General features: G+C 39.3%; 1 protein-coding gene across 6 annotated transcripts in view; it reads left to right on the top strand.

The window, feature by feature from the left end:
- APP (amyloid beta precursor protein) overlaps nucleotides 1-18,930 on the top strand; it is a 258,284-nt gene that overhangs the window by 46,371 nt on the left and 192,983 nt on the right. For all 6 annotated transcript variants that reach the window (XM_032393352.1, XM_032393354.1, XM_032393351.1 and 3 more), the window contains exon 2: nucleotides 12,076-12,243. In XM_032393352.1, the coding sequence (XP_032249243.1) occupies nucleotides 12,076-12,243 (168 nt within the window). The remainder of the gene's footprint in view (nucleotides 1-12,075; nucleotides 12,244-18,930) is intronic.

Below are 18,930 nucleotides of genomic sequence, written 5' to 3'. Positions count from 1 at the left end.
AGAATGAAAAATTTAGAAGCCCACAAAATCAGTCAGATATAAAGATAGTAGCAATTGATTACTGTCTTCTTAAAAGCTTCAGGGCATGTGTTTGGAGCATCATCTTATTTATCCCCTACTCAGATCTTTGTTTTCAGTTTTAGGAGGTAAAACCAACAGAATATGGCTCATATGCCACAGTTAAGCCATTGTTTTATCTGATCCCTGCCTTATATCAAATATTTATCAGGTTTCTGGATATAAATGTGCTGGTCTGTGCCAATTGAACTAATTGAAGTCCTCACTTCCAAGAGATTATAAGAAAGACTGAGAGGACGTGATATGAGTGCAATGAGATTGATGAGAGACAGATGGCTAATATGTTGACATGAACATTTATTACTGCATTTTAAATTCTGTACTGGCTTGTATCTGACATGTTTAGGGTAGCACTGTCTACTAGAAATATAATGTAAGTCACATATTTAATTAAAAATTTTCTAGGAGCCACATTTTTAAAAAGTAAAACAATTGGAATTAATTTTAATCGTATATTTTAAGTTTAACCCACTTATCATTCAACATGTGAAAATTATGAATGAGGTATTTTACAATATAATCTTTCATACTAAGTCATCAAAATCTCAACTGGGACACTAAATTTTCATCAGAAAATTTTGGTAAGAGTTCATAAAATGTACAGTCAAAAACTGGATTTGCTTATTCAAGTTGTTGTGAACTTGCTTAAACGTTTTTCAATAATAGGCTCACTTTTATTTAATTTAAATTTACATTAATTACAGTGAAATCAAATGAAAAATTCAGTTCCTCAGTGCAGACAGCTAGTGTTCACCCTAATAGTACAGGTTCAGGGTACTCGACGGTGTAGTCATTTTCTTGAGAACTATGTTAAGAATGCAGTAACAGAAGGGAGCAAAGGTGTTTGAAGGTGGAGGGTAGTAGGCCCATAGGCTAACAATAGAAAAGACAGTAGAAAAGCAAATTTTGGAAGAGACCAGTATTTCACAAGCTGTGTGGGGTTGAAATCCAGGTTTTGAGGGGGAAGTGCCCAGCTGTGAGGGGTTCACACAAAATTTATTTGAGCCCAAGATCCTCCTGCTTTAAACTTTTGAAAACTCTTGACCTCTTCCAACTTCCCATCCAATTGAGCAACCTCCTCTGCAACTCTGGTAGATGATTATCCATCCACTTAAGTGGCTCCTTGAGAAGGTGCTCACCATCTCCATGATGTTCTTTCTCAGCCACTCTCCATCACTATTTTCACATTTAGAATTTTCCTTGTTGATTTTCCTTCAGATGTTGTCTTCTACCTTTATTTTTTCTTATTTTTATTAAAGTTACCTGATAAAAATTTTGTCTCCTTTGTCGACCCTAAAAGTAAAACAGCCAGTTATTTTACCAACATCTGGGTTTTTTGGGAATAGCAGAGGACTCGCAGCTTGGGACACACAAGCTTTGGCAAACCAAAGGAACGTTACTTTATAGAGAAAAGGAGGAAGTTGGGAGGGGCTGCTTTGAATAAAAGTTTATTGAAGGAAAGCCAGAGTTAGAGTAGTGATGGCTTCCCATTGGCTGAGTTGTGGAATTTTCCTATTGGCTGAGCTTGTTGCTGGGCGAGGAGAAATTCTTAATTCCTGCTGGAGTAGCAAAGTAGGCTTCTTCCTGTTGAGAATGCAATTGAAGAGTAGTGGTAGGGTGTTAGAGCTCCCCCTTCTGGCATTCTGACTCCGTTTTAAGTGAGGTTTCCATTATTTGGTTTTCATTCCCTCCAAGGTAATCTTTAATTTTTTTAGTGTTTATCTAGAAATGTGACGACAGGACCGCCTGCCTGGCTCAGTCAGTAGAACATGCAGCTCCTGATCTCAGGGTTGTAAGTTCGAGCCCAATGGTGGGTGTAGAGATTACTTAAAAATGAAAAACTCTTCAAAAAAAAAAAAATAAAAATGTGAATACGTCCTTGTGGGTGTGACTTGGCACAGCAAGATTTCCCATGATCATCTGGGGCCCTATATTTGTAAGACATAAGAGTGCATTAGCTTTATTTTTTTTTTCCCTTTTATTTTCATCTCTTAAAACCTTTGGAAGTTTTTCTTATGGAACTGCTACCCAGCTACCTTTTCTGTCCTGTACTGCTTCAAAGAATTATTTCAAGCAAAATACAGGATATTGTATATACTTTTAAAAATTCCATTTGAAAAAGTTTTCTACCTTCTGAAATAATTTTGAGCCCTGATTCTATTACTTAGTACTTTAGTATTCCTATCAAATACATACCTGTATTAGTTTCTGTTGCTATGGTAACGCCACAACGTCACAACCAAGCCCAAAATTCAGTAGCTTAAAATAATACCATTTACGGTAGCTCCCAGGCCTATAGGTTCACTGATCTTGGCTGAGGTCGGCCAGATTCAATAGAAAATAGTAAAACTTCAGAAACTGGACATGTATAGAATTGTTCTTGTGTCTAAAATGGAGAGAAGTAATAGAATTTGAATTTTTCTGGGTTGCATTATGTACTGAATCTGCCCTAGCTGTCAGAACTAGCAGCAATTATACAGGAAAATTGTTCATTTGTTATCATCAAATTTCTTCACAATGAATGACATTCAAACCAGCCTCTCTGAGAAAGCCAATTTCTAGGTCCTCCAGCTTGTTAGCAGCATGACTTAAATTCATTAACTCTAGAATGAGATTTAACAAAACACGTTCATTTGAAATTTACTTGATCTCTACCAGTAAACCACATGTGTGTGCATGCATGTTTATTACTATTACTAACTAGCTGTGTAGTATGTATATATAGAGGGATATGCATATATCTCTGAAAATACAGATTAAGTAAGGTAAGGGTTGATGAACATGCATTAACAGCTGGAATGTTGGAGATTCTGGACCCCTGCTTTGCAGATTCAATTCACTACTTCTGATTTAAGGGAAGAACAAAATTAGGAGAAAGTTTTCATTTGCATTTCAGGGGAGATTTCTTAAAGAGGAAGCCACCAAATATTACTAGGTTGTTAACATCTAGTGACTTATTTTTTTTTTAAGTTTTTTTTAAATTTAAATTCAGTTAGCCAACACATAGTACATCATTAGTTTTTGATGTGATGTTCAGTGATTCATTAGTTGTGTATAACACCCAGTGAACATCTAATGATTTAAATTTAAGAAATGCAGATTAAACATTTAAAACTGTAGATTTGCTTCCCCTTTTACTTCGTCTAAAAATAAAATTTTATTTTTTATTTTTTAAAGATTGTAATTTATTTATTTGTCAGAGAGAGAAAGAGAGGAGAAAGCACAAGCAGGGGGAGCAGCAGGCAGAGGGAGAGGAAGAAGCAGTCTCCCCGCTGAGCAAGGAGCCTGATGTGGGACTCGATCCCAGGAACCTGGGATCATGACCCGAGCCGAAGGCAGATACTCAACCGACTGAGCCACCCAGGCATCCCTAAAAATAATATTTTAAAAAAGCCAGAAACAAAGAATTGCAAAATATTACTTACCATAGTGGGAAAAAGTTATTTGAAAATAATATTCAAGATTGAAAAATAAAAAAGCCTAAGAATTAGTAGAAGGAATACCTACCGGCTGGCTCAATAAGAAAAAAGCAAGCATAGCTTTTAGAGTAATCGCCGTGATTAGACTCGTAGGCAGGTTTTGAGCCTTTCTGATTATTTAAGTAGATGGGGAAGTGACTTATCTTGGTTTTTCTCAGAATCAAATGAGATCATGAAAGGAAAGACCTAAGTAGATGCTTTGATGTTTATCCTTACTCCTTTTCCTATCTCCCTGTGCACGAGGTCAAGGCTGATGAGCTAGCAATGCTGAGAGAGTCAAATAGTACAAAGATATGATAACTGTATGTTTTGTTGGGCAACTCTATGAAACATACAAGTAAAATTTACAATTAAAGGGATAAACTAATTCTACATCAATGACCTTGAACAGAATTTGACTATTACCAGTGTAAGCACATTAGACAAAATCATGCAATGTATAATGTATAATGGTATATGTATGCATTCAGTTTAAATACACTGCATATAAAATATAAAACATTTACTGTTTAGGACTAAATGGGCATTATTGGATAGATCTTTTTTAGGCATATAGTTTGGTTGCCATCTATGAGGCTTTATTTTTTTAAATTCCAGTTTTAGATTTTATATCTGTTCTGGGCAGTGGACATCACTCCTTCTTAGGCCTGCCTAAAATCCATGCTGTAAACGTTGGTAATTTAATTTTATGGGTGTTGAGTAACAAAGGTTTCTGTTAAGAGAGCTCTTGATATCCTACTGGCCACCAGCAGCAGGAATTATTTACTGGACTTGTTATGAAATGAAAGGTGTTTCGGGTCTGCTTTAGAATATCTGTCTTCTAAGCAGAAAGAAAAACTTGATATGGTCAAATGACAAAACTAAATTTAAGTTGTGAGTTTGATGTCCTTCACTCAAGAGAAAACAGCCATGAATTGGGGGAGCACAGTGTCCCACGAACAGTGGAGTAGTGAGTGTTCCCCAGGGAGCTGGGGCAAGAAAGAGTTTTAAAGAGCTTTAGAAGAGGCAATGCAGAAGCTGGGGCATAATTGGCTGGAGGTGGGAGATTTCCTTACAAAGCTAGCAGCTCCTGTTTTCTAGGGTAAGGAAAACTAGCTAAAGCTCAGTTGGCACATTGTGATTGGTGACCATTAAAATTTCTTGACAAGTGTTTCCCTTAAGTGCAGGCTGATTTAGGTTTAGATTTGTGTTGTGGGCCCCGGCCACTGGGGTGGTCTCCATTTTCTGGGTCCCGATACAAGAATTCACTTTATCAATACCAGCAGAGACCATGGAGGGCTAACTTGTCATTTGAAGCCAGGTCAACCATGCCCCAAAAAGAAAGTCAGATTTCAAGGAGTGAAATATATGGATTAGTTCTCAAAAGGAATCTTTTCTCTTTACTCACTCTTGTGGCAAATCTTGGGGCAGTTTAGCCTGAAACTCGAGAGCTGAAATAATTGTATTGTGCCCCAAATAGCGGATGTAATGAACAAGGCCAACTCTCCACACAGGTAAGCTGAAACTGTGTACAGTTTCTATAATCACATCTCATTTTTCTGTGTGCTTTGGCCTCTCCATCCTTTCCCTCTGTAAATACATGAACCCAAGGGCAAAACCTAGGAAAATTGAAATTTTCTGTTTTAATTTGATAGTCATCCTGGTCACATATACAAAACCATTAATGGAGTGGGTCCAACTCCCACCTCTGCCTCTTCTTAATACTGTGGCCTTGGATGAGTCCTTAATAGAGCTTTTTCCTTCTTAGAGTTGGAATGGATGATTTTACAGATTCTCCCAGTTCTGGGATTCTAATTTTAATTTGTTGCCCTCTTCTAGACACAAAATGGGCAATTACAGATGTTATGGTTCTGCTTATGATTTTGGGGGTAGGAGGGAGGCATGTCAAGGGAAACCTTACAGTCAGTCTTTTCCTTTGGAGAAAGAAAATTTATGTTAAGCATTAATGTACTGCATTTTCCCTTGAAAGGGGTTCACTCTCAGATCTTCTAAATCGTGATTCTAGAGAACAGTTAATTACATTGAAAATGGAAAATCTGAATGTTTTAAAAGTAAGTTTAAAAGCATTTTTGTGGGGTACAGTTGAGTTATGCCCAGGTTAAGGGAAAACTATATTTATGTGAGAAAATCTTGGGTATGATAGAAATAGTATCACTGTGTGCTTTTAAAAAAGATGCTATATAAGAACCTGGCCCCGCCCTCGGGATATTGTGCACTGATTAAATAGTACCAAATACTCCACCGTATGAGGCGAGTTATTCAGACCAGTGAGAAGCCCGTTTAAATGGAGAAACCAGATGGTTTTCATTAGCCACGACCCTTAAAATTACATAAATCCACGGATGCAGCTAAGCTATGGATCCTTGCCCTCTCCTTGCCAAGCAAGACTTTTCAGCCAGCAAAACAGAGCGTTCCTTGTTCCCTTTCCCTTTTAGTCAGGACTGTGTGGGAGGAATGCTGCCAAGCCTGCTCTAGAAGGAATTTTGATCTCCTTGATGATAATAGAAACTTTTTTGGGAAAGGGAACACCCAGCGTGAAAAAGACTGCAGGGGAACTTGTAGGAGAGGCTGGTTTTGCCCTTGGAAGGTGCATCAGTTCTTGGTGTAAGTTTCTGGGTTCAGCTCCACAGATGGGCTTAAATTAGGTATATATGTTTGTTCTTATTTATGTTAATTTCCCCTTAAGCCCTTGTAAAGCCTGTTTTCTAAAGCTAACTTGCTTTGGAAAGTCCATTTTCATTTCAGTACTCTATATATTATGGGCCTAACATATTTTTCTAGCAGCAAAGGATTGTTTCTAAAAGATAACAGCATTTTTAGGTGTAATATTTCGGTCTCTGTAGTTCAGGGCATTCTGTAATAAAGAGGCTGTTGATTTGGAGGCAATGTGTGGATGCTCCATTGTTTTAGCCGGTTATTTTGTTCATTGTCACTGAACACTGTTTTCCCATGGGAAAGCATCTGGTCTTATGATGTCAGTGGAAAGTCATTCCATTTACAAGAATTATCTTCATTTTCAGTCTTTCAGAAACGCATGCATCATGAATGGCCAGTTATGCCAGGGTTCCGATCTTTTAGGTGTTGTCTTGCAATTCTGCAAAGTCACCTTATGTTACCTAAGATAGTGTTATTTAAGATGAAAACAAAATTAAAATATAATCGTTACTTAAGTGGCTCTGTTTCCCACCTACTAAAGCTTTGCATTTCATTTCTGTTAAAAGGAGAAATGTTTTTTAAAAAGTTAGGAATAATTCTCTGTAGGATGACTTTGACAGAGTACGCATTTTCATTAGCAGCAAATAACTTACTCTAGGACCCAACGATTTCAGTTTTAACAGTGTCCACATTAACAGGTCTTGAACTGGACCCTGCATATGATTTATTAAGCCATTTCTCTAAGGCTCCATTCAGAAAAAGGGATTTGAGTAAAACTGTCAGGCCCTTGGATGATGGCTAAGTATTATCTCCTGTGTGACCAAGGAGATGGTTTCCTTCTGGCTCTGTGCCAGGGTGCCCCCCCCCCTTGTAGCAGCGGGGGGCTTTGTTGCTTTGTTTCTTAAACCCAGTTATCTGATGTAGGTGAGGATCCTTGTGGGTTGTCTTTTTTTTTTTTTTTTTTTAGTTAACTGAGCCAGGAATATGTTACTTAAAACATGGAATTCTTTGCAGGTGGGCTTCCGTAAGAAGAGAAAAGCCTCTTGTTCAGTTTACATCACCCAGCTAATTGCTGTGATCTTGTACACAGCTGGTGCTGGCGTGGGAAAGAATTTTTGCCTGAAAAACATGTTTCTGTGAATTAAGTATTAATTTGTGAAGGGGCTCTTGTAATGTCAAATGTAACAGATGCATACATACAGCCAATTTTATAATTTCTGGTATAATAATTGGCCCTAATTATTGAGGAATCAAAGTTTGAACTCTTAAACAAAATCTCCACTGTCAGAAAATGGAGCGTGTTAATGATCATGATTCTCTATAATTTTTTAAAGTTAATATTAGATCTCGTCTGGCGAAAAATCCAAAAGGAACTGAAGCATAGCTCTTACGGTGTTAACTACCGTTGTTAAAAGGAAGAGATCACAAGGCAATTAATGTTTTCCAGTAGGGGCGCCTGGGTGGCTCAGTCGGTTAAGCATCGGACTCTTTTCTTTTTGAAGATTTTATTTATTTGAGAGAGAGCATGAGCGGGGGACGGGGTGAGCAAGGAGCCTGATGCGGGGCTCAATCCCAGGAACCCGGGATCACAACCTGAGCAGAAGGCAGACGCTCAACCGACTAAGCCTCCCAGGTGCCCCCTAGTCAGACTCAGCTCGGGTCTTGATCGCAGGGTCATGAGTTCAAGCCCCGCATTGGGCTCCCACACTGGGTGTGGAGCCTACGTAAAAAAAAAAAAATGTTTTCCAGTAATATGATGGGACCAGAATCAATTCATTTGAGATGTGAGAAAGATCACCACCACTTGGGTAGTGAGCTTGTACAAACATACACACAGGTGGCCTGAAAAGAACCATAAAGTCAGAGAAAGGGAAGGTGACAGAAGGCAGAATGGAAGAAATAAAAAGAAGTTAAGGTAGGAACAAAAGAAAAACATTTACTTGATGTGTTTGTCAGCTAGGATGACTAGTTGTCTCAGCTTGCCAGGGACTTTCCCGGTTTCAGCACAAGACGTCTCACATCCTGGAAGCCCCTCCGTCCCAGGCAGACTGGGATGGTTCGCCATCCTGTTGTCAAGGCAAGGACAAGGCTTAATTTACTGCTTTGTCCCCAAAATGAGTTCAGTGCCTAGCATGTGTTGTATACACAAACTTACTGATTAAAGAAATGTCAGTTGCTGCCGTTTATTATTATGGGGGTTACATTGGAGTTGCCTCATGGCAGCTAGGGTTGAAAGAGTGAGATCGCGAAAACTTTTTAAAGATCAAAGAGAAGCAACCCCTCCCCCCGAGTCTGTAGGAATGTCTTCCGTATGGAACTCTGAAGGACCACGAGTTAGTAATGGGATAATCAGAGGAGTAAGGGGAGCCACGGTAGTTGATTGCAACAGAGTCCAAGGGAAAAGGCTTCCAAGGAAGAATTCGTGTGTGGCCAAGAAGTTGAAAAGCAACAGGTACTGAAGGAAAGGCCTATTTGGTTTCTCCAGAGGCCGTATGTGACCTTTGAGAAAGCCATCTGAGTTGGTGGGTGGAACGTAAGCCAGATGGCAGGGGGCTCAAGAGGCTGGGGAGAAGGTGGTGTCAGTGAGTGTTGGAATCACCCGCTGATAGAATTGGTTGTAAGGAAGGGGATAGGCCGACCAGGCCACTGGCCAGATCTGGCCCACCACCTGCTTCGTCAGTACAGGTTCATTGTAAAACAGCCATGCCCATTTTTCATGTTGTCTGAGGCTGCTTTTTTATTGTAACAGCAGAGTAGAATAGTCACAGCAGAGACTCTTTTGCTCACAAAATGTAAAATATTTACTATCTGGCCCCTGACAGAAGAAATTTGCTGACCCCCTGCTCTGGAGGATAAGACCGAGTATGTTTTGGTCTGTTGTTTGCTTTTTTCCAGTAAAGATCAAAGGCTATTTATGGATGTCTTATGGAGCTGGAGAAGGAAGAGCATCTGAGGTGTCTGTTGCCATGTGGCAGGTCACCCCAAGCCCAGTGGTTTCCAAACACCAAACATACATGTTGCTGTATCTCAGTTTCTGTGGGTCAGGAATTTGGGCGTGTCTTTCTGGGTGGTTCTGGCTCCAGGTTCCAGTCTGCAGGCCTGCAGGCTTGATGTGGCTGTAGGATATTTCCAAGCTCACTCACGTTTCTGTTGACAGGAAGCCGTGGTTCCTCATCTCGTTATGTGGGCCTCTCCGTAGGGCTGCCCGAATGTCCACACAGCGTGGCAGCTGACCTCCCCCAACACGAGGGATCCCAGAGAGCAAGGAAGAAGCCATGGTCCCTTTTATGACCTCTCCTTGGAAGTCACATATTATTTTTGCCCTATTTTATTTGTTGCACAGACAGAACTTTATGCATTATGGGATAGCACTGACAAGAGCTTGAATACCAGAAGCCAGGGTCCTTGGGGGCCTTCGTGGAGGCTGGCTGCCACAGAGAAAGAAATTGGCACTTAAATGTTCCTTGAGGAGAAGGTATGGAATGAAGGGCATTTTCACTGACGAGGAGGTAGAAACTATAGTGAACTGATTAGGGAGAATCTGAGGTACAGAGAAATTTTGAGCTACCAAGGGGGGAATTCATTCAATAAAATAATTACCAACTGTGGTGGGGGGACCATTAGTTTCTCTGTTCACTTAGAGATAAGTTACCAAGAGTCTGCTAAGACTGGAAATCTTTGGGACAGGGAAGGAGTTTGAGCAGAATGAAGTATGGTGGAGAATCCAATAGTGATTTTGTTAATAGACTGTAAATTCCTTGAAGGCAAGGGCTCATATTTTACATAGAAATAAATAAATAAATTTTATATATTAAAAATATTTTTATATCCTCCACAGCATCTCATATAGGGCCTTATCTATAGGTATCTGATGATTATTTGACTTTCTTGCAGTGTTACTATCTTAACTACTTATTTCAATAAAATTGACAGAATTTGTATTCTGATTTTTAGAATCAAGGCATTGAATTTCCTCCTATTCCCTCAGGAAAGCTGTGAAACTTAAGTTTGTGGAGCATTCTGCTTAGGCTGGATTTTGCATCTGTTGGAAAATGAGGCTTGGAAATTGTAGGAGGTGGCAAGGGGCCCAGACTGGGGAGTCGAGGGGTCCCAGCTATTCTTGTTGATTCTTGCTGACGACCCGATGCTGTGGCTTCAGCTGCTCTTTGTTACATCTGGCGATGTAGAGGCAGAATTTTGTTCAATATACTTTATAAAGTAGAATTAGATATGTAGAAAATGTTACCTGAAATACGGTTTTAGAGATTTTGCCACGAGCTTTTGCACTCAGGTCTGTGATGGATCTCAGCTGGGTTCACTGCAAGATTTTTTTTTTTTTTTTTAAACAACATAAATCTGCTGTGGTTGGGCAAAATATATACGAAGATGACTAGAATGGACAGATGTTTGATCTATTTTTACATTTCTGTGGGAAGAAATGTCAAGAAGCTATTTCCTAACTGAAATCTCTCAGTGCAATTTTAGTGTTTTGTTTTTTATTCCCTCCTGTGAACGACTTTTAGAAACGATACACTTTATTATAGAATCATCCAGTTCTGGACGGTATGAATGTCTTCTGGTGGAAGTTTACTCTTCGTGACATGGCTATCACCCATTTCCTCAGCAGCTGGCTTTAACGAAGGAGGAATTACTTTGCTTAATGTGTCTTTTGATTCCCTGGTTTCGAATAACGCTTTTATTCCTGTGGATTTATTTTTTATCTCTTGCTGATTTTTTTTTTTTATCTTTTGACATATCAGAACCCATTAAGTGAAATTTGCAAAATACTTCTAGAAAGGTAGTGTCTGTTCACGAAGGGTTTGCAAATACAGAAGGGCAACCTTTTCAGTTATTTTGGTGAAATGGTCCACTGCCTGTAGCTGTAATAGCTAAGACCTGTTAAGAGCTTACCACGTAGCAGGTGCTCTGCTGGACCCTGAGAGAGAGACCTTGCTGGGTCTTCAAGGTGTGCTCGGGGAGCTGAGACTCCAGCACCCTTAACCTGTTCTTAAGAGATGAGAGAGTGATGGGACGCCTAGGTGGCTCAGTTGGTTAAGCATCAGGGTCCCGGGATCAAGCCCCAAGTCAGGCTCCCTGCTCAGCTGGGAGTCGGCTTCTCTCTCTCCCACTGCCCCTCTGCCCTGCCCCTGCTCCCTCCTTGCATGCGCTCCGCTTTCTCGCTCTCAAATAAATAAATAAAATCTTACATATTTAAAAGAAGAGCCGAGAGTGTTAACCAGAGAATATTCAGGGGAAAACCAGTGGAATGGTCAACATATTCAGTCACATTTGTGCATGGTAAATTCTACAGTAGTTTTTAGGTTTAGAAAATCATAATGTCACTTGCTCACTAAGAAGGCACATGGACACCATGCCCTCGGCTCTGGGAGGTACCATACAACCTGACTCTTAGACTTGGTCATCAGGCAGGGAATTGGCATTGTTCTTTGTGTGAGTCAGTTGGAGGTTATTATGAGAATATGGTTTCCTCCAGAGTGATTATTTTTATTTCAGAAAAACACCTTATTTTATTTTCAGAATGTTTCAGTAGGCACGGCAAAATCTGCTACGGGGGATTGCATAAACATTTCAATGAATAAATTCTTCTCAATATTATTAATGCCTGTATTTCAACACTAAAAAAAAAAAGCACTGTATGATAGATGGTTGGAGATGTGTGTAGCCTACATAATACTTAAGGGAACGTGGAAGGCAGGGCATTTCCTACTTGCGAGAATTTCTGGAAGCGAGAATGAACTGTTTTTGGTATTGCTGCATGCCATGTTCCTCTTTACAACCCTTCCCCAGCCTCTTCCCCAGAGCTGTGGATTTGTGTAACTAACCTGGACTAATTTTGTTTTAGGTGCCCACTGACGGCAACGCCGGCTTGCTGGCAGAACCGCAGGTTGCCATGTTCTGCGGCAAACTGAACATGCATATGAATGTGCAGAATGGGAAGTGGGAGTCCGATCCTTCGGGGACCAAAACCTGCATTGGCACCAAGGAGGACATCCTGCAGTACTGCCAAGAAGTAAGTCCCTTCCAAGAGCCGGGCATTCATGTTGGATCACATGCATGTGTTTTTTTTAATTTCACTTCTGAAGTATTGATCTTTTATCTCTTGCAGTGAAAATCTTGGTGCCTTTGTTTTTTTTTGTTTGTTTAATTTTTTTCCCAGTTTTTTATTGTGGTACAAATATACACACAGAATTGATCATCATAACCATTGTACAGTTAGGTGATATTAAATACATCCACAGTGTGCTGCCATCCATCCCCAGAACTCTTATGCTTACCTCTTTTTTTTTTAAAGATTTGAAAAAAATTTTTTATTAATTATTTTTTTCATTTAAATTCAGTTAATTAACATATTACGTATTACTGGTTTCAGAGGTAGGGATCAGTGTTTCATCAGTCATGTATAATACCCAGTGCTCATTATATCACGTGCCCTCCTTAATGCCCATCATCCAGTAACCCCATCCCCCTATCCCCCTCCCCTCCAGCAACCCTGTTTGTTTCCTATGATTTAAGAGTCTCTTATGGTTTGTCTCCCTCTCTGATTTCATCTCACTCATATGTGGAATTTAAGAAACAAAACAGAGGATCATAGGGGAAGGGAGGAAAATCTTGGTTCCTAATGATTCACTGTACTATCAATATATTTATTTGCTTTACCATCTACAATACATAGAAATTTTTTTTTTTAATTGTGATGTCATGTTAGAACCATCGATAAACCAACTGAGTAAAGTTTAAGATCTCTTGGCACTTCATTTATCTTTAGAATATATCCCACTATGGTTTCACAGTCAAGACAATGTATTGAAAAGTTACTAGAATTAATTTTCCCTGTTTATATTACCAATTTGATATATTTTCCTTGTTTATATTTAATTTTAGTCTTTCACTCCTTATTAATTTTGTTTTTTGAAAATGTAAGACATTGACATTGTTAAAACTTAGAAACTCTGTAAAAAGTTGCACTCAGAAATCTTGCTTTGCCACCCGTCCTTTATTGATCAACATTTTCATTGTTCCTGATTTATCCTTCTAACAAAAGAGAATGTATGGTTTTCCTTTTTTTTCTTATAAAAAAGGTACTTACAGGAAGCACCTTTCTGTACTTCGCTTTTTTAACTTTTATACCCTGGAAGTCACGCCCTCACCATTCATAAAGATCTCCATCCTTTTTGTAATTTTTCTAGTTTATTTGCTATATTATATAGGGTATTCCTTCCTTATTAATTCAGCTTAAAATAACTGGAGTCCTAGACATCTTATCCCACACTTCCAGACAATTACCTATTTTAGGATATGTGGCCGTTTGTGTTTTAAGAACATTTAAAGGAATTAGTCTTACGCCTCTTGGCAAAACTTCTTATCCTTCATATAAACAACAGATAACCTGGCAACATTTTCTTTGTTGTAATCTTTTATGTACGAGAAAATTTCCTTTTTAAAGTATGTATTTTTTTTACATAAACGCACACAATTTTTTTTTGGTGATACTCTAAGGAAGGACGGTCTCTAAATATTAACTCTTGTGTTTTGAGAAGCAAAAAAGCATCCATATCATCACAATATATTCCATATCAAGTAATTTTTATCTTGAAGGAGCATGAACCATGATGTAAGAAGATAATTCTTCATATTTAAGTAAAAATCACTAATATTTAAGTCCATTATATTTTTTATTAAAATCATTTATTCAATAGGGATTGAAAGTGGGGTGCTGGGGTGGCTCAGTCGGTTACGTGTCTGACTCTTGATTTCAGCTCAGGTCATAATCTCTGGGTCATGGGATCGAGCCCTACGGCCAGCCGAGCTCTGTGCTCAGCGGGGAGTCTGCTTGAGGATTCTGCCTCTCTCCTCTCTCTGTCCCTCGCCCTCTAAAATAAATAAATAAATCTTTAAAAAAAGGGGGGGGAGATTGGTAAGAAATTACCTTTTGTCCAGATACGACATTTCTAAAATATACATTTTGGAAATAATATTCACATTGTATGCAAGAGTTCCTCTGAGACAGTTTTGTAATAAATTAGTGAGTTTGATAAATTGGAACTCTGTGTGCATGCTTATAGGGTTTTTTATACCATTCACTTTTCTGAATATACATGCAGATTATGCATTCTGAATATTAAGTATATATTTTTTAAAGGCTAGAACTAAATTCAGTTAATGATGTTGACCACATCATCCTTTTCTGTTGAATGGCTAATTTGATGCATGTATCTTAGTTTGCATCTCTATTTTTCCTCCCTCAGTGCCACTTACGAGTAATCAGATGCTTTTACATTTGTATGATGACCATATACAAATTACTTTTCATGATCCTGAGAACAACCCTTATTCCCACACCACTTAGAGATCCCACTAATGTCTGGGTAGCTTCGCTTCCTGTCTTAGTCTGTTGTTTGTTCTAGGGCTGAGCCACAGGGTGATCTTCTGGGTCCTAGACTTTGCCACATTGTTGGTGGCCATGGGACAGGAGAGTAAGCTTCTCGGTTGTTTCTCCTTTGTCTTGCAGTTCTGGTATTACATGCCTGCCTGTCTCAGCTCACCACCCACCAGGATTATGTGCACAGGCTAGAGTCTTAAGATGGTTTAGACAAACATTATACCACAGAAGTAAGAAAGGGCCAGGACATCGGACTTGTGAGCCCTTTTGATGAATTTGGTTTTTTCCATAACAGCGGGAAGTCATTGAAAGTGTTTATTTTATTTTTTTGAAGAAGGGGAAGGACTGTAGATTTGCATTTCAGAAAGTCCTCGTCTTGCTTTATCACTCTGATCCCGTAGCTAGCTTCTGGGTTCTCTGGAGGACCCTCTAATCTGTTCAATAAGGTAGCCACGAGCCACGTGTCGCTGTTGAGCATTTGCAGCATGGCTCGTCCAAACTAATGTGTGCTGAAAGTATAAGGTAAATACTATATTTTAAAGATTTACATGGAAAAATAATATAAAATAGCACATTAGTAATTTCATATTGAAATATTTTGTATACTGATTTAAACATCATATATATGTTACTAAATTATAAATACTATGTTATTAATATGAACTTCATCTGTTTTTACTGTTTAACATGGCTACTATGGAATTTATAATTACATAGGTGATATATTTCCATTCTATTTCTGTTGGACTATCTTGCTTTCCCTGTCTGCCCCATACCACTAGCGACTCTGGGCTGTAAGGGTCTCAGATCCCATCATCTGGCAAGTCAGAGAGGGAAGCAGACGTGAGGAGTCCCCCCGCCCGCCCCAGACCTTCCACCAGAACTTTACCGGTGATTGGGAATCAGGGAGGAAGGCTTGTTTGGGGCCTTAAATACATCTTTCATTAAAAATATTTAATGTAAGGGGATTATATGAATACCTTTTGAGAGCCCAGTCGTTCTCTCCCTCCCTCAAACGTTATATCTCTGGGTGCTAAAGAGGCCATGATGAGTGGAACACAGAACCTGTTCTAAAGGGGGATCTAGGGAGAGAGAGAGGCTTGTAGAATACTTTTAGCAATAACAAAACTGACCGTGTGGGTGATGCTAATACCAGCTAACTTTTATTGAATGTTAACAAAGTGCTAAGCTACCTTGCTAAGTGCTTGCTCTCCTTTTACCCTCGTGATGCCTCTAGGGAAGAATCTGGGAAAGAATCTTGGTAAATTGTAACATTGAAGGGGAACAAGTGTGAAAGAATGCCATGAGTGGAGGAGGGGCAGTGGCTGGAGACCTAGGACCAGAGCTAGGAACTATCACGTGCTGAAAGCCAAGCCGGGCTAATTTTACGTGAAGTGATGTGTGTGTGATGTAGACCGAAAGGTTGAAGTACAGTTTTTGACAATACAAAAACTTGACTTGCAAAATGAACACACATCAAAGGTTTTATTCAGTTTCTTAATTAATGAGATGACCTGGAAGATGTTAAAGCTGGTTCAGATGGACTAGAAGAGATTTAAATACCTTTCCCAACAAGGTTCACATAGAAGGCTAGGAATGGGACCTGTCTGGTCTGCATTGCATGGGTAGGACACATTTGCACTGCTATCAGATTTCCACATTATCTACCCTTATAGAGCTGTAAAATAGCCCAGTCAGTAGCAAGTCAGAAGAATACAGTCTATGGAATCAGATCATCTTTTCCCCTACCGCCCCGGGGTTCTGGAAAAGAACACCTGTGCGTCACTGCTGGGGACACCCAGTGATCCCCATTTCTAAGACACAGGCATTGTTTTATAACAAAACATTCTAATTTGGCATATAAAGGGTCATTGATCTTTAGGTTAGCGATTTCAGTGGAAGAGCTTGGGACAAGTCAACTTGCAGTAGGTTACAGGAAGAATAACCTGAGTGGATGGTGAAGACATCTCTGCACTCTTTGAAGAAAGATATAGAGGCAGAGAGCTTGAAGGCAATTCAAGGAAAAAGGAAAGGCCTTGTTTTTTGTTGTCTTTGTTGTTTTGTTTTTGTTTTTATTTTTAAAGGGAAGCCTGAGCTAAACTGTGGGGAGTGTAGAGGTCCATCGTAAAAAAAAGTAGGCTCAGGTATCTATAAGGTAGGAATAAGATCCAGGGGATGAGGCTGAGTCTTGGAAAGAAGAAAAGAGAGGAAATTAGAAGGGTGGGTTAATTAGGCAGTTTTGGTTGCTAGGTGACAGAAACCCACTGAACATTTTACACACGGAGAATATTTTCTGCCACAGATGGGAAGGAACTTGGGATGTGGTTAGCTTACAGAATTTTTTTAAATACCATCAAAAACTGGGTCCTTCAATCCTGGCACTGAGACTCAGTGCTGCATGGAATTTCTCTATTGGGGTCTCTGTTCTCTGCTTATCATTTCTCCTGTGTGTTCACCTCGTTGTCTGTCTCCTGCTAAGATGGGCTTCCTCTAGGAGGCCGGGTAAGATGGCAGCCAGTAGCTCTGGGAGTGTGTTGTCTTAGCTTGGCATCCCAGCTTGGTTCTGCCATTGTGCATTATCATTCCAAGGCGGGGATTCTGGTTGGCCCAGCTTTTTTGGTCACACACCTACATTTAGATCAGTTACCATATCCATAAGGACTCAGTACTAGGACTGGTCCACCCCTGCTTTTTTGGTCACACATCTACCTTTAGATCAGTTACCATATCCATAAGGACTCAGTACTGGGACTGGTCCACCTTGGCCTTGAGGGTTTGTGGCCTCTATGACAGCCCAGCCAGAGCCACAGAGTATGGGGAGAGGGGCTTTTGCCAGAAAAGAGACGAAGAGTGAGTGGCATGGAGCTGAAATAGAATAATGACCAAAGCCCAACACAGTGGGCTTAGAAACACTCAGTGCATTAGAAAAGTTATAGGTTGGAGAGAGGGCACCTGAGGGATTTCAGTGTGCCCTGACTTTAACTGGCTTTTGAGAAACTGGTGGGGTGGAGAAATGGTCACTCAGAACTTTTAAACAGTGTTTGGCATTTTCTTTTGAATGGTGCATCCTGAACTATCCAGAACATTCTTTATGGATATTGTAAGGTCTTCCTGCCACTTCCAACTTTGTAGGTATTCTAATATTTTTCTTTCATAATTAGAAATAGTTTTCTTCTGTAGGATTGAATTTTTCTGTGTTTTGTTGGAAACTGTTTCTTTTCCCTTATTCCTTTTTTGACTCCATGTTTTTGTTTTAGACAGGATTGAATGATTTTCTGCTAGGAAGGCCAAGGAAAATAATATTCACAATTTTTCTGTCTCCTCTTTTCACAGGTTTTGCAAGTTGTAGTAATTTTATATTTTCAAAGTTGTAACACTACAATCTGTTCCATTGCCATTATAATCACAGTGGCAGGTTCTGTCTTCAGCTGGATTCATCGTTTATACCAGTGCTTCCACCAAAGCATCTCTATTCCTATATCATTTATTTTGATTCTTTTTTTTTTTTTTTTGGTTGGCTGTCATCTTGGTTATTTCCTAAATTCTTATTGAATGATGGCTTAATTAAGTATAGAGTTCCAGGTTGACGGGCATTCTTGTTCAGCACCTTGAAGATATTTATCCATTGTATTCTGACATCTATCATGGTGCAAATACTTTTAAATATACATATATATATATATATGTTTTTAAATATACATATATATATATATATATATATATATATGTTTTTTTGTGTGTTACTCATTTACTGATTATTTTTCTCCCAATCGTGATGAATAATTTTTTTCTTTATGTTCTCAGTCCCTCTTGTGACCAAAACACAGATGTTTTAGAGATACCTGGCTGAGTCAGAGAGGAGCTGTTAGCAGTCCCTGCTCCTAAGGACCAAATGAAACCGACTGAACTCATGACCTTGACCTCATTTTGACCTTTTGCTAACCAATTTAACTCACTTGTTAAATTTGTTTTTCCAAAAGATTGTCTGTATAGCTGCACATTGTGCCTGTGGATGCTTAGTTTAATACACTGTGTCAAATACTATTATTTTGATGGTGAATTATCTAGTGCATTTCCTTCATAGTCTCTCATTCCTCTCAATTTGCGTTCCCTGTTCTTGGTTGTTTTGTTATTAATACTGTCATTTTTGCCTCCTGATTTGATTGGGAAGGTAGTTTGAAACTTAGGGTTTAAATTGAGTATTTGTTTAATCTGCATTTTACCCCAAATCACCCCTTCTTGGGACCCATAAACGCCCTGTTTTCCTTAACCATAATAGTTATTACTCTTCTGCCCAGTCATCACTCAAATACTTGC

This window comes from Phoca vitulina, unplaced genomic scaffold, assembly GCF_004348235.1.
Source record: "Phoca vitulina isolate PV1807 unplaced genomic scaffold, GSC_HSeal_1.0 scaffold72, whole genome shotgun sequence".
NCBI lineage: Eukaryota > Metazoa > Chordata > Mammalia > Carnivora > Phocidae > Phoca > Phoca vitulina.
The sequence above is the reverse complement of the archived record's forward strand: the minus strand, read 5'-3'. Positions and strand labels throughout refer to the sequence as shown.